At 42.6% G+C, this 25,182-nt stretch overlaps 1 protein-coding gene across 1 annotated transcript in view; it reads left to right on the top strand.

The window, feature by feature from the left end:
• Window positions 1–25,182, top strand: part of TTC39C (tetratricopeptide repeat domain 39C) — a 184,433-nt gene that overhangs the window by 36,860 nt on the left and 122,391 nt on the right. Inside the window, exon 2 of the mRNA XM_029591144.1 lies at window positions 24,573–24,621. Coding sequence (XP_029447004.1) covers window positions 24,573–24,621 — 49 coding nt within the window. The remainder of the gene's footprint in view (window positions 1–24,572; window positions 24,622–25,182) is intronic.

Raw genomic sequence — 25,182 nt, 5'->3', positions numbered from 1 at the left:
AGTTGCAATGAAAAATTGTAAAAGTAGCTTCTGGGCATTTTTGGGCAGTGCAGGGATAGGGAGGCCCAGTAAGACATGCCAGGGTTCCACTTTGAGCTCGGTACGTAATAGATGAGCCACCCAGGCCAAGATCCCCTGCCAGCACTGAGAGATCTTAGGACATTGCCACCAGATGTGGTAATAAGTTCCTTTGTCTCCGCACCCTCTCCAACATATATCCGGTACCGTGGGAGTGAACTTGTGTAGGCGTTCAGGAGACAAACTTAGATTGTAAGCCCTCTGGGGATAGGGAAATACCTAAAGTACCTGAATGTAAACTGCTTTGAAGCATTGAAAAAAAAGTGTGAAAAGCAGAATATAAAAATCTAAATAAATAAATATAAAAATCTAAATAAATAACTATTTGTTCTTTTCATTGAGATGAACTACTGGCCCTGATTTCCCAGACATTGAAGATGCTGGGAGTGCCTGGGGCAGATTCTTTGTCTGAGCTAAAGAAGAATCCCATTTTGGTCTCCTTGCGTAAAGCCTCTTGCTTTTTTCCTGTTATGGATGCCATTCAAGAATTGATTGATCTTGAATGACACGCCCTGGAGGCAAATTTCAAAAGGGGTTTGGGCATTGGAAGGCCTATACCCTCTGGATTCAGCTGAAAGAGAGCGTTTGCATTTTCCCAAGGTGGATGCGCTTGTCTATGCTGTATCTAAGTGGCTGTCTATTCCCGTGGAAGGAAGATTGAACTTGAAGGATGTGCATGATAGGCGGATTGAATCTATCCTTAAGCAGGCCTTTGACACAGTGGCAATGACCTTGCCGATTGCTTCCTGTTGTGCTCTTGTGGCGCGTTCTTTCTGCTTTTCTCTCAAGAGGTGGATGATTCCAGGGTGAATTCCAGAGCAGTTATGGAACCTGCTGCCACATTTTTGGCAGATGTGGGCTGCGATTTGATCCATACCCTAGCCAGAGAAGTGGCTTCGGTAGTGGTGCCAGGCGCCAGCTATGGTTGTGGACTTGCTCAGCTGATGCAGTCACCAAGGCTAATCTTACAAAAATGCCTTTTAAAGGCTGCCTCTTGTTTGGGAGTGAGTTGGAAAATCTGGCCAGTAAGGTGGGCGAATCTCCAGTTTCCCGGTTACCAGAGAATAAGAAGCAATTGCAGCGCCCCTTTTCTATGAGAGGTTGTCTCAGGGGTTCCAAGCGTTTTTGTTCCTACAGTGGGATAGGTCCCGCTGTTAGGCTTCTTTCTGGGCACCACGTGGTAGGCTGCGTTGGCGTTTTCACTCTTTTTTTTTTTTTTTTTTTTTTGGTGCAGTTGGCTGCCCTCTATGAGATCATCAGTGCGCATGCAAGTGCGGCCAGTTTCTTTTGGGTATGCTGCCTGTGCGCACATTCTGGAACATATCAGTTGTGTGCCCAGGTTTGACTTGGTGACAGCGCGCTTGGTTTTGTGGCACATAAACTTGGGATGCCTAACTTGTGTGGATAAATTTTGTGTGCCTAAATGTTTTCTGCATGAGCTTGGCTAGATGCATATCTTTAGTCACTTGTAAGCGTACTGACGAACTAATGATGCCGGTGGCTAAGATCTAAGCACCTTTCCCTCTGTGCTAACTGTTATATTAGGGCATCTCAGCCTGGAGTACCCTCTAACTTGTGCCAGTCCTTCTTAGAGGCTCAGGGAGGATTATCTTCCTCTGATGTTACTAAACCTGATGCTTCCTAGCCTGATGATGGTCTAGTTAAAGACATGGCAAGATGGATGCTTGACCTTGCAACTTTCTTGACTGGTTCCTCAGCAGGGGACTGCAGCTCAGTGGGCACCATACAGGTGCCTTCTGGTTTTGGCATGGATCCTTCTGCTTTTCTTGGGTAGAATTTATTTCAAGGATTGCAATCCTTTCTTTAGGGCAGTCCTCGGCCCTGTTCAGTCCTGTCAGGTCAGATCCTCAGGTGGTGGCCTCTCCCACTTCCAGTACTACTGTTAAGTGCCGCAGAGCACCTCTTATTAGCTGCAGGTGTTCCCGACAGGAATCTGGATGGCATTGATGATGAGGCAGATCCTGACTCTTGGGAGGATGGTGAAATTCCTCTGGGACTGGAACTATATAGGACTATGCTATGGTTCTTTCATAGAGATGAACTGCTGGCAGAGATTTCCCAGATGTTGAAGATGCTGGAAGTACCGGGGTAGATTCCATGTCTGAACCAAAGAAAAATCCCATTTTGATTTCTTTGCGTAAAGCATCTTGTTTTTTTCCCTTTTATGGAGGTCATTCAAGAATTGATTGATCTTGAGTTGGATGCCTCAGAGGCAAATTTCAAAGGAGGTTGGACCTTAGAAGGCCTGTACCCTCTATCCAGTGGTGAGAGAGCATCTGTGTTTTCCGAAAGTGGATGTGCTTGTTTGTGCCATCTCTAAACGGATGACTATCCCCGTAGAGGGAGGAGCGGCCTTGAAGGATGTGCATGATAGGAGGATTGAGGCATTTGAAACAGTGGCGATGAGATTGCAGATCGCTTCCTGTTGTTCCCTGGTGGCTCGCTCTTGTTTGCTTCTCTCTCAGGAGGTTGACTCTAGAGTGAATTCCAGGGCAGTTATGGAACCCGTCACCACCTTTTTAGCAGATACGGGCTGCAATTTGGTCCGCACCTCAGCCAGAGGAGTGCCTTCGGTAATAGCGGCCAGGTGTCAGGGCAGAAATTGGTCAGCCGATGCGACCTTAAAAAAGCTAATCTTATGAAATTGCCATTTAAAAGCTTGCTCTTGTTTGGCAGTGAGTTGGCGAAACTGGCCAGTAAGTGGGGTGAATCCCAGGTTCCTCGATTGCTGGAAGATAAGAAGCAGTTGCCGTGCCCCTTTGGTATGAAGGGTTGTCTTAGGGGTTCCAATTGGCTTCATCCCTACAGAGGAACGACCTTTCAGAGGACTCGACTTTCGACAGATCTCAATCCTTTTGTCCCAGACAGCCCAAGCGAGGTGCAGGCTCGGGTAGTGGAACCTCCCGACTCTCCCAATGAAGGTTTGCCGACCCACCCCTGGGAACAGGAGATAGGGGGTCACCTCTCTCTTATCAGATGTAGGTCAAGATTACATTGGATCAGTGGGTCCTGGAGGTTATATGAGAAGGATTGTTGTCTGCTATTGACATTTTCTGAGCTGCGAAGTGGTTATTCTTACACACCGTTTCCAGGTATTATCGTCTGGATTTGCAGGCCCGAGGGGACGCAGCCTTGCACATGCGGTTTTGACTGAGCCGCGGGCAGCTTCCCACCCTATTTGGAAGTAGCTTGGGTACATCCCACTGGTCCTGAATCCATCTGTCTAGATGCTAGGAAATGAGAAATTACTACTTACATGATGATTTTCTTTTCTTTAATATAGATAGATGGATTCAGCTTCTTGCCCTTGGCTGCCAAATGATTGTATTATGGTCCTCCGGTGTGGCTACGTGTTCCAGGGGTTTAAGTGTTCTTCCAGTCCCTAGATTAGTGATCATACATTCTTTGCCTGAGTTCAGTGTTTCCTGTTTGAGTACTGAAATGGTTTTCTATTATTAATCAAGTTTTTGCTAGTTTATCCATAGTGGTACATAACCCACTGGTCCTGAATCTACCTGTCTGTATTAAGGAAAAGAAAGTTATCATCAGGTTCGGGTTTTCCTGTTCCAGCTCCTTTTGTGGCTCTGAACTGCATCAGGTGCTGTGAGAAAGGAATGAAAGTTCTCGTACCTGAACAGCAATACCCACATGCAGCAACTGGGAATCGTACCCTAGGCTGGCTCGGTGGCAGTGCTGAGCAAAAGGTTCCTGTTTCTGGTCATGTATTCCGCTCTCTGGGCTGCCAAGGTTGGGGATGCTGCAGAGACGGTGTTCAGAGCTCCTGTGGGCATCGTCGATGCCTAGTTGGCTGGATTTAGGAGGCCATGATTGCAGGGTTCTAGAAGGAGCAATGGGCCATGCATTGGTCATTGCAATGAGTGAATTAAAGTAAATAGAGAGGGGATATAAAATCAGTGGGGACATCCCAGGATGGTTGCGAATCAAGGTTCTGATCTGATTTGGAAATCCCTTTGTTTAAAAGAAAACAAAGAAATCAATCCTGGTGGAATACATCAAAGTATTAGGAAGAATGAGCTGAAGGAAGAATCACTACAGCAGCATGACATGGAAATTGGGGCTTACTTTTCATTTTCCCGCCTGTCCTCACCATCCCTTCATTAGGACATGAGCCTTTCTTTGTGGTGCCAGCCAGGGCATGTAATTCATGAGGAGGGAAGGCCTGCTGTAGTGTGTAATTTGTAAATCAGAAAGCTGCTAATTGTGTTTCCTGCCCATCTGTTCCTGCCGTTTGTTCCACTGTCAACCGATGCATTTTAGTCATCACCTTCTCTCCTCCTCCTTCCCCCTCCTCTTCAGTGCTGTAGGGTTATAGCAGCAAACCATCACCACCTGTCTTCTGGTGAGATGGCATCTTTGGGGCAATACTTGGGGGAGGGGAGGGGAGTAGGGTGTGGGTAGCATGGTCCATTGGAGAAAGATAATTGCCCTGTCACGAAGTCTAAATGGTGAATCTTCACACCTTGAAGCATTTTAATTATATTCTTTATTTCAGATCTTGCTCTCTTCTGGCTTGCTGCTTTGCTCTCTCTTGCAAAATGCCTTTATTTCACTCCCAGTGCCAGCGCTTATTCTGGCACCCTGCGGCTCTTGCCAGCTGCTGGTGCTCTGAGAAAAGCTGCTCCGACAGCACATTTCCTCCATCACCAGCGCTGCCTTGAAAAGGATCCAGCAGCCTGCTACTGTTCTTCATCATTCTTCCCTATTTTTGTTGTGGATGTTTTCTCTGTTCTGGTGGAGATGGTGTCAAGGATGATTGCTAGTTTCATACAGATGAGGCGTCTTCTCACTTCTTCTCACTCTTACGTAGGAACAAAGCCAAAGTAGCATTGGTTACTAGACACTGACATAATGACAGAAACTAAGAATAAAATTGTATTTATAATGGGGGGAAAAAAAGCTTGGAATTACCTAGTCACCCTGGCAACCATAAGTCTGCATCCGTTTTCAGTGTATTGATATCTCAGGTGAAATCTGACATGATATATGAAATATAATATTCCAGAAGAGACTTCTACCTCTCAACATCGCTCCCTTTGCCCTTGATGTTCTGGTTTCATACTCCAATCTATGAACTGTCTTTCCAGCTCATTGTGATTTTCATGAACATTTTCTCCATTGTCTCATTCCTAACTGTGATTCTTAATACTGCCCCCCTCCCCCATGTGTGTGTCTCCATTTTTTTCAGAAGTAATTGTTTCCTGGCCTGCTCCTTTGTGCTCTCATATATCTTTCTTGTCCTGACTTATTCCCTTATCTATATCAGGGATTCGAAAATTCTTCCATGGCATATCCAACAGGATAAAAATACATCCACTAGGGGTGTGCATTCGTTTCCAACGTATTGGTAATCCGCAACATATAGGGCCATATTCGTTGTGTTCATGGGGAAGCGAAACGTATCGCAATTCCCCACGAATACAACGAATCTTCACCAAATTATTTGGCCGTCTAAAGGAGCGAATTTAAACAAACCCCCCACCCTCCTGCCCCCCCCCCCCCAAGACTTACCAAAACTCCCTGGTGGTCCAGCGGGGATCCAGGAGCCATCTCCTGCACTCACTCTGTCGGCTGCCGGTATTCAAAATGGCGCCAATAGCCTTTAACCTTATGTCACAGGGGCTACCGGTGCCATTGGTCAGCCCCTGTCACATGATAGGAGCACAAGATGGCGCCGGCCATCCATTGCTCCTACCATGTGACAGAGGCCGACCAATGGCACCGGTAGCCCCTGTGACATAATAAGGGCAAAGGCTATCGGCGCCATTTTGAATACTGGCAGCCGACGGCCCGAGTGCAGGAGGTCACTCCCGGACCCCCGCTGGATTACTAGGGACTTTTGGCAAGTCTCTGCTGGCCCCCACATACAGCCCTCTCAATTGTGCTCCATCTGTAGCCATCTCATTCTTCTCTCCTCTTGCTCCCCTCACTTGCCTTTCCGCATGTGCACACTGAAGTAGTTTCCTCTGGGCCCCCAGCTGAAACTGAAGACACCAAAGCTACTTCCTCCTCCTCCTCCTCCCATCCACCTGGAAATCCACTTGCCTGTGAGTGGACTTTCATAATCCTGATACATTGCCAAGTACTCCTTCCTTCCACTATCTGTTCTACATGTAGTGTTCTCTTCTGTTGTTGATCTTTCCTTTCCTTCTCATTCCATCCTCTGACTGTTTGTGTGCCTTTTCTTCCCTTTCTCTTTTCCTGCTTACATTTTTTACTCCCTGGTTGGTTTCTCCTCTACTTTTTTTTTCCTGTTTTCCTTTCTATCCTGTGCTTTCTGTGTTTATCTTCCCAGTACTCAAACTTTCTGACTCTTCTTTTCAATATTCTATAACATATAAATTCTTTTACAATCTCATAGCTGTGCAAAGAAGTGCTGAGTTGTGGTTCTCATGGCAGCTATAACTCAGCAACTTTGTTTTTTTGAAGGGTTTTTTGTGTTTGGGTTTTTTTTTTTTTACATTTCTATTACAATCGTAATCATTATAGCCCTCGCTGTTCCTATGTAGGTGTGATCTTCAGGCACTTCTTGTTGCCCTTGTGTAATGGGATTGCTTGGCCTAAGTCTGACCAGCTTGGTTTAGAATATATTCAGAAGGTAGGCCTCATGCAAACGAGGCAATTATCTATTTACAGGCAATGCCAGGGAGCTGCGCTAGCAGGGGTTTTTTTTATATGCGGGTTTTTAGTGCCTGGGTCAGGAGACCGGTTTATTTTATTTATTTATTTATTTATTTATGCATGCTTTTGCGGGTCAGCCAAGCGGCAGACGGAATGGGTAGAGAGAAGGCAGCTTCTCAATGAGGCAGAATCACCCATCTGCATTTCATGCTCTCGCCAGCGGTCGGAGTAAGATCATGAAGGGGTTAGATATTGCTGTATCCACCTTCACATCAACTTCTGAACCACTAATTCTTTTTTTTTTTTTTTTTTTTAAAGAAAGGCTTTTGCCCCAACAATTGTGGGTGTTCACATGCCGATGGGGTTTCTGTGTGGATGTCATGTCTGCGCGATTTACTACATAGGGCCGTGAATGCGTGGTGTTGGGTGATTTATGGTACATATGTTTGGTGTGCATGAGTTTTATCTAATTGGCATACGCTGACGTTATTACATCCTGTGCTTCTGCTGGTTTTTGCCGTGCATGCCCAAAAAATCCATACAGAAAAATTGGCGTGGATTTCAGCACAGGTCTTATTACATTGGCCCCTAAAGGCTTAGTCTTGTAGAAGGAATCCATTTTCAGAGATCCTGTCTAGTGCTCAGATCTTACATGGATTATGTATGTCATACAAAATGCTAAAGAAAAAGCTTGCCTTTTTTTTTTTTTTTTTTTTTAAATTAAAGTAGTTTTTTTTACTGTTTCACAACAGGGCTTTATCCAGAAATTGACAAAACTTTAGCTTAATCAACTGATATCATTTTGCCCTTTTTTTTTTTTGGGAGCTAGTGTTGCAGCATAGAAAACATCTATTGTCTGTACCATCTCCAAAGCTTGTTCGGTTAGCTGGAACACATGAAGTTATTCTACGTACAAGGTCCTCTACTCTGGAATTCACTTCCATTAAATTTTAAAGGAAGACATTTCGATACCGAAATTTAGAAAATTTCTTAAAGCCAGCATTTGCTGGCACAAAGTTCTAGTGAACCTTCAAGTAAATTTAAGTCTCATTGTTAAGTATTTTTTAATTAATATGTTATCAATTTTAAGAATTGAAGTATAGACTAGCAGGACTCTGCACCCAATTAGATTTCCATGTTAGGGATTCTAATAAATGGCTGCGGCCATTACTTCCCATTCAGTAGTGAGATGGTTGGTTGTGTTATGTGGTGTTCATGTTTTGAGGGGGAGGGGGAGAGTATCCAGGATGGTCTCCGTTGCCCCAGTTATCAAAATGATTGTTTGGTCAAAAACTTTGAATGAAATTAGCAATGAGGAACATTATTGCCAAATTGTCAGAAACCCTGCTTGCATTGGTTTTTTTTTGTCATGTTCACAGCATGGATAATGAAAGAACATGGGGAATCTTGGGATGGTGCTATTTTTTCAGAATACAATTTTTAGCTGAAAATGTTATCCTATTCTTGAGTGTTCCAGAAAATGTTTTGGTAGTAGGCAAAGCTACTTTTTCAATAAGATGCCATGCATGCGAACCAACACCACGCAGCAGCTGTTTAAAGAAAATGGCATTGATTTTTGCGGTAACTAAGTTTGGACAGAGAATTCTCCAGACTTGAATGCTCCCATTATTAAGGATGAGATGGAGGGTTTAATGTTGAAGGAAAGTGGTCAGAGATGTTATTCCACTGAAACTTTGCATCAAAACTTGGAAATGGCCTTATTAAATTTGGCAATACAAAAATCAAAAGAACCACAACTAGTCTTATTGCCTTAAAACAAGTAAACCCAACAAAGACTCGAAAAATAGAACTTGAAGCTGTGCACACCTATTGTAATATTTAGAAATTTTGATGAAACCGCATCAGCAAGCCTGGCAACGGCAGTCTGGTGACTTGCCGTCCGGACCACTCGTCATTTGCGGCGTTGTTAACAGGTTGAATGTGTATATTCCAAGAAATACTTCAAAATGCTATTAATTGTGTGAATAACATCTGTTCCTCAAAAAACAGTAAAAGCATAATAAGCCCGACATCGGCCGGTGTTTCGTGATAAATATTGCTTCTTCAGGAGTCAATTGCAATAGTTCAAATGATTGTAGAACAGATGCTGTTTGAAAACAAGAGAAATATACATGAAATATGTGCAATTCTGTAATGTACTTAGCTTTTGGTGTCACAGCAGTGCCAACCTTCATCCCGGACGATAGCGTCTCAAAAGTTAATAAACTGGAGCGGGACAGAGCGAGCCCTGAAAAGCCTACCCTTTAAAAAGCCCGCGTTTTTGGGGACGTAATGACGTAAAACCATCCCGTCGTTGTTAATGAACCGTTGCTATAGTTACTCATCAACAAACAGCTGCGTTCTCCAGAACAGGATTTAAAGACTTTGTGTTTTCTGAATACGTGATGACGTGTGACGTCCCGTCATACTGACGAAAAACGTTACTAAGGTAGCCCATCAGTAAACAATCAGATGGGCTTAGGAATCAAAGCCATTATGTCCTTTATAAAAATACTTGAAGTTCCATTGCTGAATTAAGTCCATTCAGCTCAGTAGAATTAATGGAATTAAGAATTAATGGAATTAATTCCAGTCGGCTCAGTAGAATTAATGGAATTAAGAATTAATGGAATTAATTCCATTCGGCTCAGTAGAGCCGAATGGACTTAATTCAGCAATGGAACTTCAAGTATTTTTATAAAGGACATAATGGCCTTGATTCCTAAGCCCATCTGATTGTTTATTGATGGGCTACCTTAGTAACGTTTTTCGTCAGTATGACGGGACGTCACACGTCATCACGTATTCAGAAAACACAAAATCTTTAAATCCTGTTCTGGAGAACGCAGCTGGCTGTTGATGAGTTACTATAGCAACGGTTCATTAACAACGACGGGACGGTTTTACGTCATTACGTCCCCAAAAACGCGAGCTTTTTAAAGGGTAGGCTTTTCAGGGCTTGCTCTGTCCCGCTCCAGTTTATTAACTTTTGAGACGCTATCGTCCGGGATGAAGGTTGGCACTGCTGTGACACCAAAAGCTACATTACAGAATTGCACATATTTCATGTATATTTCTCTTGTTTTCAAACAGCATCTGTTCTACAATCATTTGAACTATTGCAAGTGACTCCTGAAGAAGCGATATTTATCGCGAAACACCGGCCGATGTTGGGCTTATTATGCTTTTACTGTTTTTTGAGGAACAGATGTTATTCACACAATTAATAGCATTTTGAAGTATTTCTTGGAATATACACATTCAACCTGTTAACAACGCCGCAAATGACGAGTGGTCCGGACGGCAAGTCACCAGACTGCTGTTGCCAGGCTTGCTGATGTGGTTTCATCAAAATTTCTAAATATTACAATAGGTGTGCACAGCTTCAAGTTCTATTTTTCGAGTCTTTGTTGGGTTTGCTTATTAAATTTGGAACATGATACAGGTTTATTTAAAAATTTGTTGTGCTCAAAAATTATGACTAAGATCACCAGAGAGAGGCAAGATGGTGGCATGAGCCACACACGAACATTTGCTCTCCATTTTCTTTGATTACCTGGAAGAATGCCATCTAAAAGTAAAGGAAGGGTTCATGTATACCCTCCTGACATTTCCCTTCCCACAGGACAGCGATTAATATTGTCGTTTGCTTCTGGTCCAGCAACGTTAGGGGGGGACTTGTCCCCGCTACGATATCCAGCGAGGGAGCATCTGAGTCGCTTGGGGAAGTCGCTCTTAGTCGCCCGGATCGTTGGCTCCGTCAATTACTGGTTCTCCGTTCCCGATCACGGCGCAGAGTGATGTTGCTACTCGTGCGACTATGGAGGAGGGTCGAAGCGGAGTTGTGCTGGCGTCTTCCTTGCTTTTAACGGGCTCAATGGAGACTGGGAGATTTTTGGACTCCGTGGTTTCTGCTGCCTCTTCCTCCCCAGTTGAGCCCTTGGAAGAGTGCGAAAGGCAGACAGCAGTGCCGAGAGAAGGTGTCTCTGGAGTGGAATTCCTAGGACATATGGGTGAGTTTTTATCGTTTTCCACCCAAGCCGGCAGTTGTTACACTTGATGCTTTGTGGGACCTAATAATTGGACTTGGTTGCTCAATGGAAGATCAGCATGTTCAAATAGCGAATCTTATCAACCGGGTAAACTTAATGGAAGAAAAACTTGAAGGCCAAATTAATGATTTTAAATCACAAATGGCTGCTTCAGAGGTATCTGTTACTAAGATCCAGTCCTGTAATGTTGAAATGATTAAAGATTTTGGGAAATTGTTCCCGTAGGTTGGAATTTCGTGAAAATTATATGAGACATTTGAATCTTCATTTCTTGAATTTTCCTAGGGTTGTGGGGGAAGAATCCTACCACACCCTGAAGAAATTTTACCTTGATGTTTTGAGATTTGAAATTTGAAGAAGGGAAACCCTCTTGTATTATTTTTTTTTTTTCTTCCAAGTAAATAGAGGCTTCCCCAGGAACAACGTCCTGATGCCTTTGCAAATTTAACACAATTTTTGGAAGATTCTACAATGGAGATTTATAAACTATCAACTATCCTAGTCTCCTTTATTTCTGAACAGGAACTGGGCGAAGTGATGAAAAGATATTTTAAGAGCATTTCTGTTTCTTTTCATGGCCAGCCTGTTCGAATCTTCCCGGATTTTGCCCGTGTGACTCGAGAGAGGAGATGTGAATTTCTTCTTTTGAGACCACAGATTATAGCCCTGGGTTTTTCTTTTGTATTAAGATTCCCATGTAAAAGTGTTATCCGTCTGCAGAAGGAATGCTATGTTTTTTTCTATCCTGAACAAAAATAATTTATCAACTCCAGGAGTATGTTAGCCATCTCTGTTTCTCCTGGTAATAATTAGGTCTCAAGATTCAATATGTATTAGTTGCTGACTACACGTTAAGCCCAGTTTCTTTTTAAATACTTTTACCTTTATCCTCCTTAGTTTTCTGCCTCTCTCCTCAACCAAAATTCCCTTTTTGAAAAATGATTTATCATTGTACTTAGTTTTCTTATTTGTATATGCTGGCTGCTTTTTTTTTTTCTTTGATTTGTTTTCTTTTGTTTTCTTAAGTAAGAATTATCTTGCTTGTGTAATGTTCTTAAGTAAGAATTATCTTGCTTGTGTAATGTTGAAATAATAAAAATAAAATAATAAAAAAAAATTTGTTGTGCTCATACCCTGCTTGTTTTAAAACCATTTTGCAAGCTAACAGTGGGCACACTAACTGGTAAATTATATGTTTAATTCCGTTTTGAATGCTGATTAAAATGGTATATTGCATGTTTGTCAGATTTCTGGTTGCGGTTGCAATGGGGGAGGCAAAGTTTATGCAATACCCGGTACATTGTTCAAATTCTGTCTAAAAAATACAAATCGGAGTGTATTAAAGCAGAAGTTTGTTCCACTGATCTATACAACACGTTCAACATGAAAGAACAATTATAGAAATATTCCAAAAGTAATTAAGAATAAAAAAAAAAACTAAAGACTTGATTGCCTGAGTTTTCACACCCATTGACTCAATAGTTGATGGAAGCCCCTCTTGCAGCAATAAACAGCCATGAGTCATTTATGATAAGCAACTTCCAACTCTGCCCAGCAGGAGGGTGCAGTTTTTGCCTATTTTTGGCTGAAGAGTTCAAGCTCTCTTAAAGTTGTGTGGGGATTGTATGTAGACTGGAGGCGTCGAGCCTTGCCACGGATTTTCTATTCCTTATGGATATCCTGCAAACCAGACTTGCTAGGTGTGGACCAGTTGTCTCCCAAGAATTCATATAGCCTCTCAGCAATGTATCTGACCTTTGCTGGCTCCTGGAAGTCATGCTCAGCTACCATCTTTGCTTTTAGTTATCAAATTAAGAAACTGGTAACATTAGGTGGAGTCAGATGATTCATGCAGAAGCTATTTAGGTTTTCTTGCATTGTAAACAATTAATACTGAAAACCTGCATTTCAGTCCAAGGAAATGAAGTGCCTGGGGGACGGGACATCTGATCACCTTTTCTAAGTTATGTATAGGAAAGCCTTGGCAGGAGCCGGCAAGAAAACATTTGTTTGAGAATTTTTTTTAATGGACTTTTTCCTGAAGGAAAAGTCCATGAACAATTAGCCATGTGGACTTAGGGGAAAGCCACAGCGTATCCCTTGGGAGTAAGCAACAAGGAATTGCATCCACTCATTGGGATCTGCCGTGTACTTCCTAGTGACTTGGTTTGGCTACTGTCTGAGACAGGATGCTGGGCTTGATGGATCTTTGCTTTAACCTAACAAGGTACACCTTTTGTTCTTACATTTAGTTAAATTCAGTCAGAATTAGTTATTTGATGAGTTGCAGGATCCCAGGCAGCTTTTTATTTTTGTTTGTTTTACCAGTGGGAGATCCTGTTAAACAAAATGTATCAATTTATTTGACTGTGTGACCAAAGAGATCAGCACAGGCACTGGATGTGGTATACTTTATTTTATTTATTTTTAGTTTTTATAAACCGACGTTCCTGTATAAAATACATATCACACCGGTGTACAGTGAAATAAAAACTGTCGCCACGTGGGTGGCTTACATTGTAACAAATAACATTTAAATAACAATATAAATACATTTAACATTTTAACAGATACAGTGAAGATTAGAGGAGATTTGAGGAGATTACAGTAAACAATCTGGGTAGATTAAGATTCAATGATGAGCTCTTCAAGAATTAATGGACAACAGGTGGGTCCGGACAAGAACTTATGGACAACAAGTGGGTCTGGTCAGAGGTTAAACTGATAAAGTATCAGCTCAACCTGATACTTAAGAGTAAAGTTTTGATACTTAAGAGTAAAGTTTTGAGCTCTGCCCTATAAATAAACTGAGCGACCTAGGAGTGGGCCCTGAGGTGGTTTGACTGGATTAGAAACTGGTTGAGTGATAAGAAATGGAGCATGGAAGTTCATGCCAAGGCAAAAGCGTTGGGAGTGTTTCATTGGCATGCCGCAGGGATCAGTCCTGGGGCTGGTTTAGTTTCAATTTTAGTAAAAAAATATTGCAAAGATGTTAGACTAAAAAAGATAAACCTCTCCTACTATTTCCTAGCTCTTGCTAGGAATAGACTAAATAAGGAATAATCTAAGAAAGCTTGAACTAAGATTCTGTATAAAAACATGAAAAGTCATGTATTTGGAGCGCAGAAATCAAGATGAGTAGTAAATGATAGAGAGTGAGATACTGATCTGCACTAAACAAGTCGGGGCAGTCTCACTGATTCTGGGGCTCTGGGTAAAAGCCAAGGATGGGACCTCTAAATCCCCCTTTATTTCCACCCAACTCATTCTGAACAAGAGAAATGCGACCAGTTTTCGCAATGCATGTCCCTTCAATAATGTACCAGTTTGCGGTGATGAGGCCTCACCACCCCTTAAAAAAGAATTAAAAAATGCAATTAGTGGTGGTGGTGGCGGCGGCATTTTTCTGGGGGATGAGAAGCCTTAATACAACACCTCCCACCCCATGAAAAATGTTCCTTACCTGTGGCTGTCTCCCAGTCTCTCCCTTACCTGACTGAGGCTCCCAGCGTGTGTGCGTGTGTGTGTGTGTGTGTGTGTGTGGAGCCCTCCAGACAGGCAGACAGCAGACTTGGTTTCAGTGACAAAGTTGGTGATGCAGGCTGGCCCCAGCTTCAGTGGTGGTGGGGTGCAGCAGGCCCATTCTTCAGTGGCTGTAGTGGTAGCCCTTAGACAGGTATGGTGTGGGGGGGGCTCCCCAAGTTGCAGGCAGGCCCTGGTGGGGTGGGGGTGAATTCACAATTAGAACGCAACAGCGTGGGCTCTGAGACAAAGCAGCGACCTCTGCTAGCAGCAGGAGCTCTTGAGAAAGAGGTGTAATGGTGGTGGCAGCAGAGGCACACAGAAGAGCGCCACTTCTGCACATGCTTCCTGTGTCTTGAGGCGGGAATATCTTCTGCACCTATTCCCCCTCCACCTGCAGCCAGAGGTTGGTTACTCACTGCAGCAGGAGAGAGCATCAGAAGAGAACATATATTGTCCCCCACTTGCTGTTAGGGGCTACAAATAGTAGAGGGACCTCAGGGTGATCATATCTGCTGACATCAAGAGGCAAAACAGTGGTGGTGGTAAGATATATGGCCAGATGCAGAAGAATGCCTAGGTCCATAGGGGAAAAACACAACTAGTGGCTAAAAGGAAGCGATAATGCCTCTATACAAGTTTTTATTGGTGAGAGCTCACCTGGATTATTGTGTCCAGTTCTGGGGGCTGTATCTACAACAGGATATAGACTAGGTAGAGCCAGTCTAGAGAATGACAGAGTATGAAACTGGTGCAGAGTCTGTGCTACCCCCCCCCCCCCCCCCCAAAAAAAAAAAACAAAAAAAAAACCCATATGAAATGAGATGGAAGGATCTAAATATCTATATCCTAGAGGAGAGAAAGAGAATGGATATGATGAAGACATTAAAAAACCTCAGAAATATTAATAATGCATAGGACAAAAGCATTTTTCTAGTAGATAGTTATAGAATAAGAAGCCATGATGTCAGGTTCAGGAGTAACAGAAAGAAGCAGATTTTAAAAGGAGAAGGTACTTTTTCCATCGATGGAGAATTTGTTGCCTGAGAATTTGGTCTGTGTTTACTAAAAAAAAAAAAAAAGATGTGGCTGAAGTTTCTGGAGAACAGAGCCATCGAACACTTATTAGGCAGGCATGGGGAATGAGCTAACAGGATTGGGATCTTCCGCATATGTTGAAGTGACTCGTATTGGCCACTGTCGAAGGCTGGATTTTATGGACCATTGATCTGCCATAGAATGGTGCTTACAATCTTATTCCATTCTTTTCTTGAAAAATTTTTTGTTATTGTTTTCACCTCCTACCACTGTCATAACTGAGGATGTTTCTTCCACCCACCCCAATTCCTGTTTATATATATATAAAAAAATTTCATAGCATGCTCCCTAATCGTAGTACTATTTGAAAGGGTAAAATAACTGTTCCCCATTTACCTGTTCCACCCCACTCATGATTTTATAATCCTCTACAATACCCCCTTTTTCTCTTCTCCAGGCTGGAGCCCTAACCTATTTAACCTTTCTTTATAAGGGAGTCACTACCAGCAGCTCTCCTAACCTTACTGTAATCCACTTTGAAGGTGGTGTTCAATCATGAAAGGCAGACTAGAAATAAAATAAAATTAAATTCTAGTTTCTTTATTGGTTTTTGTTGCCCTTCTCTGCGCTTTTTCTAGTTCCATTACATCCTTTTTGGAGATGGGATGACCAGAATTGCACACAATATTGAAAGTATACTCACAATTCCAAATCTTCTTATACAGATGCTCAATTTCATTTTTAATCTCTCTTTCCTTTCAGATAATTCCTAAGATATAGTAGCTTGTTAGACTGCTGTTGAACTCTGAGCTGAGGATTTCAGCGTATTATCCGCAATGACTCCAAGGAGCTTTTCTAATGTGCAAACCAGATTTGTGTAGCTGCAGTTGGGATTATTTTTTCCCCCCTCTGTGGGTCACTTTGCATGTGTCCACATTAAATTGCAGCTGGCTTTTAGATGTCCAGTTCTCCAGTCTGGCCGGTCCTCCCAATTTGCTCCTGTTTTAACTACTTTGAATAATTTCATTTCAGCTGTACCTCACTCATAGCTCCCTTTTCCGGAATATTGAGTGTCACCCTCTTCCTAGTACAGATCTCTGGGGCACTACAATATTTACCTCTTTCCATTGGGGAAAACTGCCCATCCTTTCTTTTAACCAGGTCACAGTCAGACATAGCCTCCTATTCCATGATGTTTTACTCTCCAGAGGAGCCTATCGTGAGGGACTTAAGTGAATTTGGATTTTTAGAAGGCATTTGACAATCCACTGGCTCACCCTTATAGCATTCTTATTTACTCTTCAAAAATTGGCAAGGCATGATTTCCTTTTGCGAAATCCCCATTAAGCCAGGTTTATCCTTATGACCAATAATTTTGTTCTTAGTGATTAGCTTCCACCATTTTACCCTGCACTGACATCAGGATCACTGTTCATTTTTTAAATTTTATTTTACATTTTTTAAATCTCAAAACGACATACAGTTTAAAAAAAAATATATCAAGAGGACATTCAAGACTCAACAAAGATACCACAAAATACAGGTAACAAAACCTTTATATTACCAATAAAACTGACTCACTAACATGAGAGCCCAGACACTCTTAATATTGGGATCAGGGCTGCACACAACACACTTTCCAGTTCCTGAATCTCAGTGAAGGTTAGATCACGTTAGTAGATGGCAGTGAGAACAGGCATGTTTTCAGGTTGTAGCACATAAGGCTTGCCATACTGGGTCATACAAAGGTCCATCAAGCCCAGTATCCTGTTTCCAACAATGGCCAAGCCAGGTCACAAGTGCCTGGCAGGACCCCAAGGTTGTCTTTTAACATCCATCACATTATTTGACAGACGTTTGTTCATGGGTGTTTGCACAGGGGCTTTACCTGAAAAATGCCTGCTCCTGCAACTGAGCCAGCCCAATGCTCTCTAGTGAACGGGTGCACAGCCATTCATCATTTTCATAATGCAAGGTTTGATTTGGCATGCAGCACTCTAGCTTCTCCCTCGGGTATTTAGGGCCCAAACCTTGCAATATTTTAAAAGCTATTGTTAGAACTTTAAATCTGCCTTGCGCCCAGATTGGCAGCCAGTGCAGTTCTTGCAGGATGGGAGAAATCCTTTGCTGGAGCTTACACTCAGTCAGTAGGCAGGCTGCTGAATTTCAGCCACTTGAAACCTCGCTAAGAAGCTTTTTTAGTAAGCCTAGCTATAAGCTATTAAAATAGTTAATCATGCTAGGACTACAGAGTAAACAATCATAGAAAAGTACCGTATTTGGTCAAATAAGGAGTAAATGAGAGCTGTAACTATCACAGATGGGGAAAACTTTTCTAATAGTATAATATACTGTCATGCACTTACTGGGATCACCCCTAGAGCCCTTTTTATATTTAAACTGGCATTTTATACATAGTAATGACGGCAGATAAAAACCAAATGGTCCATCTAGTCTGCTCAATAAGTTGCTTATGGTAGTAACTGCCGCTCTGTGCAGGTTACCTCTATGCACCCCCTTTCCTCAATTCCAACCTCTACCCTCTAGGAATCCAGTGTTTATCCTGTACCCACTTGAATTCATTTACGGTTTTTGTTCTCACTACCTTTTTCTGGGAGGGCATTCCAGGTATCCACCATCCACTCCTTGAAGAAATGTTGTTTCTGAGTCATCCCCCCTGGAGTTTCATTTCCTGACCCCCCCTAGTTCTACAGTCTCCTTTCCAATGGAAAAAGCTTGAAGTTCATGCATCAATACCTTTCAGGTATCTGACGGTCTGTATCATATCTCCCCTGCACCTCCTCTCTTCCAGGGTGTACATATTTATGTCCTTCAGCCTCTCATAAGTATTCCATTATAGACCCTGCGTTATTTTGGTCCCCTTTCACTGGACCACTTCCATCCTGTCTCAAACTTTTTTGAGATAATGGTTTCCAGAACCAAACACAGTATTCCAAGTGAGGCCTCACCAAGGACTTGTCTAAGGGGATTATCACTTCCTTTTTCTTAATGGTTATTCCTCTCTCCATGCAGCCCAGCATCCTTTTGATTTCAGCTTATCGCCTTGTCACATTGCTTCGCTGAAAGATGGTAGTCCACACACATGGGTGAATCCCTAGCTGCAGGCCACTCCCCTTCACAAAAGAGGGCCAACGGACACCCAACCAGGTGCCAACGGGCACAACAACAGTGCTGGTTGTAACAGACAGGGAGAAAGCCTGAAACCAAACAAAGGGCCCTAGGCAGAGAGAGACACAGAAATTATCCAGTTGGCTAGCAGATTGCATCTCCTTCTGTTATGCCAAGGCGGGACTGCATCTTGGGAGTCATGTCAAGCATCATTCTGTCAGAGTCATGGCAGCATAGGTGGCCCACTTGCTAGCAGTTCCCGTGGAGGAGATCTGCAAAGCTGCGATGTGGAGTTCTCTCCACACATTCACATCTCATTACTGTCTGGATAGGGATAGCCGACGTGACAGTAGGTTCGGCCAGTCTGTCCTTCAGAACTTGTTTGAGGTGTAGAATCTGTCTCTCTCTGCCTAGGGCCCTTTGTTTGGTTTCAGGCTTTCTCCCTGTCTGTTACAACCAGCACTGTTGTTGTGCCCGTTGGCACCTGGTTGGGCGTCCGTTGGCCCTCTTTTGTGAAGGGGAGTGGCCTGCAGCTAGGGATTCACCCATGTGTGTAGACTACCATCTTGCTTGTCCTTGGAGAAAGCAGTGTTCTCCGAGGAAAATGTTAGTCCCCACGAAACCACCTCGCCACCTCATGGAGTTGGGTTTTTCTTAATTTCATTTATATATATATAGTACTTTGTTATAAGACAGGAGAGAGATCCCTCGTGGATTTGTGGTAAAGGGCATGCTGGGCATGCTCAGTGTGCCAAGTCAAAGTTCTAGAAACTTTGACATAAGTTTTCCATGTCGGGGCTCCATCTGATGATGTCACCCATATGCGAGGACTAACATCCTGATGTGCTCGGAGAACACCTGTTTACAGGTAAGCAACTCTGCTTTTCTGTTGTGTGCATGTACTGCTGGTGAGATAAGAGTTCTGGTTTGCATTAAATGCTTAAAATTGCTCGGTTAAATATTGAATAGGGACCTTCATTTTCAGTTATTTTATTTTATTTTTCATGAATTTCAATACTATAAGAAAAGAAAATCAGTGGGAAGAATGATTTTCTCCTGTTGTTTTTCCACTGATTTTCTTTTGTTCTAACTCTCAGTGGAACTAAAAGGGAGCGGGACATAAACACCTTTAAACAAATAAATAAATAAATAAAAATTGAAAACGAAGAGGAAGTGGTGAAGACCAGAACTGTGAAGGACTTCAAAGGGGCGTGGGATAAACACTGTGGATCCATCAAGTCTAGAGGACATGAATGAAGAGTGGATGGCTCATGGAAATGACGGCTACTGCCTAGAGATTATACCCTTATTCAATAAACATACACACGGTTATTGCGACTCCAACATTGCTCTAAGCTTCAACGGCAAGAGGAAGTGTGGGAAAAAAAGGATTTGCATTCACAAAAAGCAGGGAGTAGCTTGCTTGTTATGGCGGTTACTACCCCAAATTAAATAAGCCTGATACTTCACTTTCAATGCATATCCAGCATAGCTCTCTGCTTCAACGGCAGGGGAGAAAGACTGATACTTCACGCATATCCAACATAGCTCTCTGCTTCAATGGCAGGGGAGAAAGTCTGATACTTCACTTTCAACACACATCTAGCATAGCTCTCTGCTTCAACGGCAGGGGGGAACGTAGAAAGGTGGATCTATATACAGACAATAACCAACAAGGACTGAGTTACATAGTCTGGGTAAACAAAGGCATGGGTGTAGCTTGCTTATTGCGGCGGTTACTACCCCTAACTATGGTAGATATTCACTTGGATACAGTTCCAACACTGCTCCCTACATTAATGGTGCGGGTGGAAGGGAAATAGAACCAAAAGGTTACTAAGAGCCAAGAGTAACAGAAGTATGAGAGAAATTAAAAAAAAAAAAGTGCATAGCTTGCTGGGCAGACTGGATGGGCCGTTTGGTCATCTTCTGCCGTCATTTCTATGTTTCTATAAATGTTTTGCATGTGATAGTTTTATGTTACAATGGTCTTCAGAGCTTCAAAATTCCTCAATTTCTTAACCAGGACTAAAATGCACTTGCCATACTCTGCCCCCCACTCAGGTTTGTAGCTCTTCTTTGTGCCTCCATTTACATCTGCTTGTGAAGGAGAGTGTGCATCCTGAGATCTGGCTTCTGTTATCACCATTAGCAAAGCTCAGTGGCCATGGAGCTGTAGCAGTATTAGCAATAGTTTGGAATAACTTAACTTTTTTTTTTTTTTTTACTATAATGCATGTTGGAAGAACTCAGTGGTGTGATTTTAAAGTTCCAGCACATATTTGTAGACTTTCTTAAAACCCCCCCCCCCCCCTAAAAAAAAACCAAACCCCTGCCTATCTCTCTTTCTTTTATGGTTGAAATTGAAATACAGCTTTCAGCCTTGTAGCAATTCAGTCCAGCCTGGTTAATATTGATTTGCCTGTTTCTTGGCTCTGCTGCTTCCTCTCTTAAGCCTTTTTTGCCTTTTATTTCTGTCCTATTTAAATTTTCCTTTCTTGTGTCTTAACTTTATCATAAAAGGTTTCCCTTTTATTATGAGCTAAAAGGTGACCACAAGATGAACTGTCAGAGGAGGGTTGACAGCAAAAATGGAAGTGTCACACAGAGGGGAAATAAAGAATGCCAATAAAATTGATGTATATCTTATACCAGTAAAAATCTGTCTGCTCGGGGTCCCGCAGCGATTTTAACATCTGAAGCCACAGGCTCCAGACCGCCACTGTTGCAGCAAGCCTCTGTGCTCCTGTATGTGTGCTGGAAAGAAAACCAGCTCCTGTAGCTAAACAGATACCAGCTTGACGTTTTTTTTTTTGTACAGAAGTCACCAGTAACAAACCTGGAGTTTACCACAGGCTTCAGTTTCAAACTAAAATATCGTTCTCTTTTTTTTTTTTTAAACAAGTGCTTTCATTGGTGCTGTGCTCATATGTAGATTATACCTTGTCAAGTCTGCCCCCTCCCTTCCCCCCCCCCCCCCCCCCCAGCTAGAACAAAATGTGGAGTGAAAGTGATTTTCAGTGTTCGGGGACTCAGTTAATGGGGAATTAGGCATAACCTAATATATTGCCAAGGTATAGGAATTGTCATCCTTCTGAAATCCTCATTTTTTTTGTAAATCTAGTTTTGGAAAGTATAATTCGTGCCAGGGTGCTTTATTGTTTAGACACAAATTTCATAGGAAAGATAGATATTGCCTTGATGCAACCAATTACTCGCCCTCCTTTCTCTTTTGAATCTCTTGCCTGAAGAGTTAAGTGCTCAGCTGCAGCTTCAACTGTTTCTGAAATAAAGATTTCTTTGAACTCTTCTTGAGCCAGGAGCAAAGGTGTGGACGCTTAACAAAGTTTGGCGATGCTGCTTCAGCTTGAGGGGAAGAATGAGCGGACATTTCAGAGGAAATAATTCTGAAACCCTCAAATAGTACTAGACTTTCTGAAAATGTAACACATTCGGGCCGATACAGTAAAGCGCGGCCGTGGTTACCCGGTTTTTAACCCATTTTGGACGCACGTTTTGGACGCGTAAGGTGTACCCGCGATTCAGTATCTGCTTTTACGCATCCTTACCGCTTACTGAAAAGGATGCATATCCCTTTCCGCCCGCCGCATGTATATGACATGTTAATGATCGGATTACCTATTCCCTCCGATACAGTAAAGTGCGCCGAAATTATCGCCCTGTTAACCAGCTTATATACCACGTGTTTAACTTGAATATTTACCGCCTACCCTGTCCCTGGCGTTAGATGGGAGCCGCGCCAGGCTAGGGTTAAACTGTACGTCTCTGAGGCTCCGGACATGGCCGCCTCTACGGGCACCGGAGAGATGGGCGTCCGCTAGGCGTCCTGAGGCTCTGGGGTCCAGCGGAGACATGGACGCCTCCACGGAGCCTTCCTCCTGCGTCTAGAATAAGGCTGTAGTAGACGCTGAAATAAGAACGCATAGCTGAGTAGAGAATAAAACTTGAGAATACCCAGTGTTGCAGATCCATGTATGTACTGTTAAATAATTTTTATGTGCTGCCAGTCAAACTGTACATCAGAGAATCCACAGTGTGGCATATCCATGTATGTACCGGGAAACTTGGACGTCCGGCCGGGCGCTCAAGGCAGCGGGGCCTACAGGTGGGGGAAGGTCCATGAACGGAGGCCGCGACCTCGGACGTCCAAGGTCGCGGCGTCCGTTCATGGACCTTTCCGTCTGTATCCGGGCGTCCATGATTGGAGACACTGCTGCCTTGAGCGTCTGGCCGGACGTCCAAGGTCGCGGCTTGGACGTCCGGCCGGACGCTCAAGGCAGCGGGGTCTGTAGACAAGAACCATCCACTTACCTGGTGGAATGACATTTTGAAATGACAGATACCAGCACACCCTGGATACTGTATAGGCGCTGCATTCTGCTCTATACAGTAAAATGGATTGCGAATGCTTACCGCTTCATTGACGTGCTTTGGACACCGCTTGCATTTGCGTCTAATTTGAATACTGAATATGCGCGCGGCAAATGAGCGGGCGCCCGGCACTGCCGCACTGTTTCTTACGCGTCCTTACCTGTATCGGCCCAATTGTGGGGTGCCTTTATCAGAGCTCATACTTTGTGTAAATAGTGCCAACACTTGTGCTAAAATATCATGTTTTGACTTTAATTTTGGAATAAAAACAACTGATATGAAATATGACATTTAAAACAAAGGAGAGGTCTTTTCCTCCCCCCCCCCCCCCTGTAATCCCCCTTTTGAACAGGGGCAAGTATAGAAATGTAAGTTATGTCCGCAGATAAGGACCCTACTGGTCCATCTTGTCTATCCATTTGTGCCTGCTTACTGGTCTTACTCTCCCCTCCCCCCTCCTCTGAGGGCCCTCTGTCTGACCCACATGTGGTAAAATTTGATCAAACATTATTTGAAGGGTTAGAGTTTATCAGTACCAGAGGAATAAAGCAACACCCCCCCTTGTCTCCCCCCAGCTTTGTAAGGCATGGCTTCCTAGTCCTATCCTAGTGACCTCACAGCCAGTCAGGTTTTCAAGATGTCCACAACGAATATGCACGCAGTCAGTTTGCACAGATTGGAGACCCAGTATATCCCCTGCTGTAAGGGTGGGAAAATCCCTCATTTTGTCTGGCTTCAGAAAATATTAAGTTGTAGCAGGATGCCTTTATGCAGATATTGCTTATGTGGAGAAATAGTTACTGGATTTTTCACGCAGGGTGCCTGTTGTAATAGAGGATATATATATACTGCCGTTTAGTATATTCTGTGATGGTATTCTATTTGCAAATATTGCACACACAAAAAGAGAGAAAATAAACCCACAGAACTTTGTGTTTTATTTTATTTCAAAAACAAAATGAAACGACACAGGCAATACCAACGACGCTGTCTATGTCGTTTCAAACGAATGCACATCCCTACTACCCAGCCATAAGGCAACTTGGAACACAATTCCTTTTTTTTTCCCTTAAAAATCAAAAAAATTAGGCCTTTTTTTTTTTTTTTTTGTGAAAGTAAACCAAATGACACATTCAAATATGTCTGACAGTTTTATTGCATGAAATTCAAATCCCTCTTGAACAGGAACAAATATTTTGTGACTTAAGTTTGTTCTGTGCTATGGGGAAAACAAAACTGAAAGCACAAAAAGAAATCAGAATAAGCCCTAATCTCCCCCCCCCCCCCACCCCCACACACAAGGGAAAAAAAAATAAAATATTTTCCCTGGCTACTAAAAACTTAGGCTGACACGCAAGTTTATTAAATATTTTTCTTTCCACTTATTTGTAGAGAGAGATGATAAAAGTTACAGAAAACACAAGAGAATGTCTTTACATATCCACATACAAGTATGTGTTTCCTGGCAGACCCCGTTAAACAAACTGAAAAAATAACACACCTGTCTGACTTCAGCTTCCAGCACTTGCTTTTTGTACCCTGTATCGATGGCATGATGCACCCAGCTCTTGCCAGAGTTTAGATTTTAATTCATTTTATTGTTCTATATTAGTAATTGATAAACGTTAAACACTCATAATAATCGAAGGTGCACTATCATATGTAGTAATTATCTTTTTTTTTTTTCTAATTTCTTGACAGAAATCATAGTCCACTAATGAGTTTTGGAGCCAGCTTTGTCAGCTTTTTGGTAAGTAAATGAATGCAATAAGTAATTTGTTATTGCTATCCAGTGCAAACTTCTAGTTGAAGCAGAGAGGCTAGCAGTGTTTGGAGAGGAGCTAGTCAACAAGACTGTTTAAAACAGAGATCTATGTGTTTACCCTGCACTGAATGGAGATGCTGAAAGGTTTTTGTCCCTTACTGAACTTTTCAAAACCAGGATCCAATTAAGCTGCCTTCCACACTGCAGTCCCCTGAGTAGGTTATAACCAGACTAGGAAAAAAAAGGTAATTTTCATATCAATTTAAAAACCAAGGAGTTTAAGAAAAAACCAACACAAAACATAGCCAGTTCTAATTGGAAGGAAAAAAAAAGAATACACAAGTGATTGAAATATGTGTTCCTCAAATGAAAAATTGGATGAAGTGTGCTCTATCAGAAAAAGATTTGATAGAACATAAGACTTTTTAATTTGGGTCAGACCAAATGTCTGTCTAGCCCAGTGTCCTGTTTCAAACAGGAGCAAGCAGCAGGTGCTTAGAGTAAATGCATTAAAAAAAAAATAGGGAAATATGGTACATAGAAACA

Source organism: Rhinatrema bivittatum, chromosome 2, assembly GCF_901001135.1.
Source record: "Rhinatrema bivittatum chromosome 2, aRhiBiv1.1, whole genome shotgun sequence".
Classification (NCBI taxonomy): domain Eukaryota; kingdom Metazoa; phylum Chordata; class Amphibia; order Gymnophiona; family Rhinatrematidae; genus Rhinatrema; species Rhinatrema bivittatum.
This window is presented reverse-complemented; position numbering and strand designations above follow the sequence as displayed.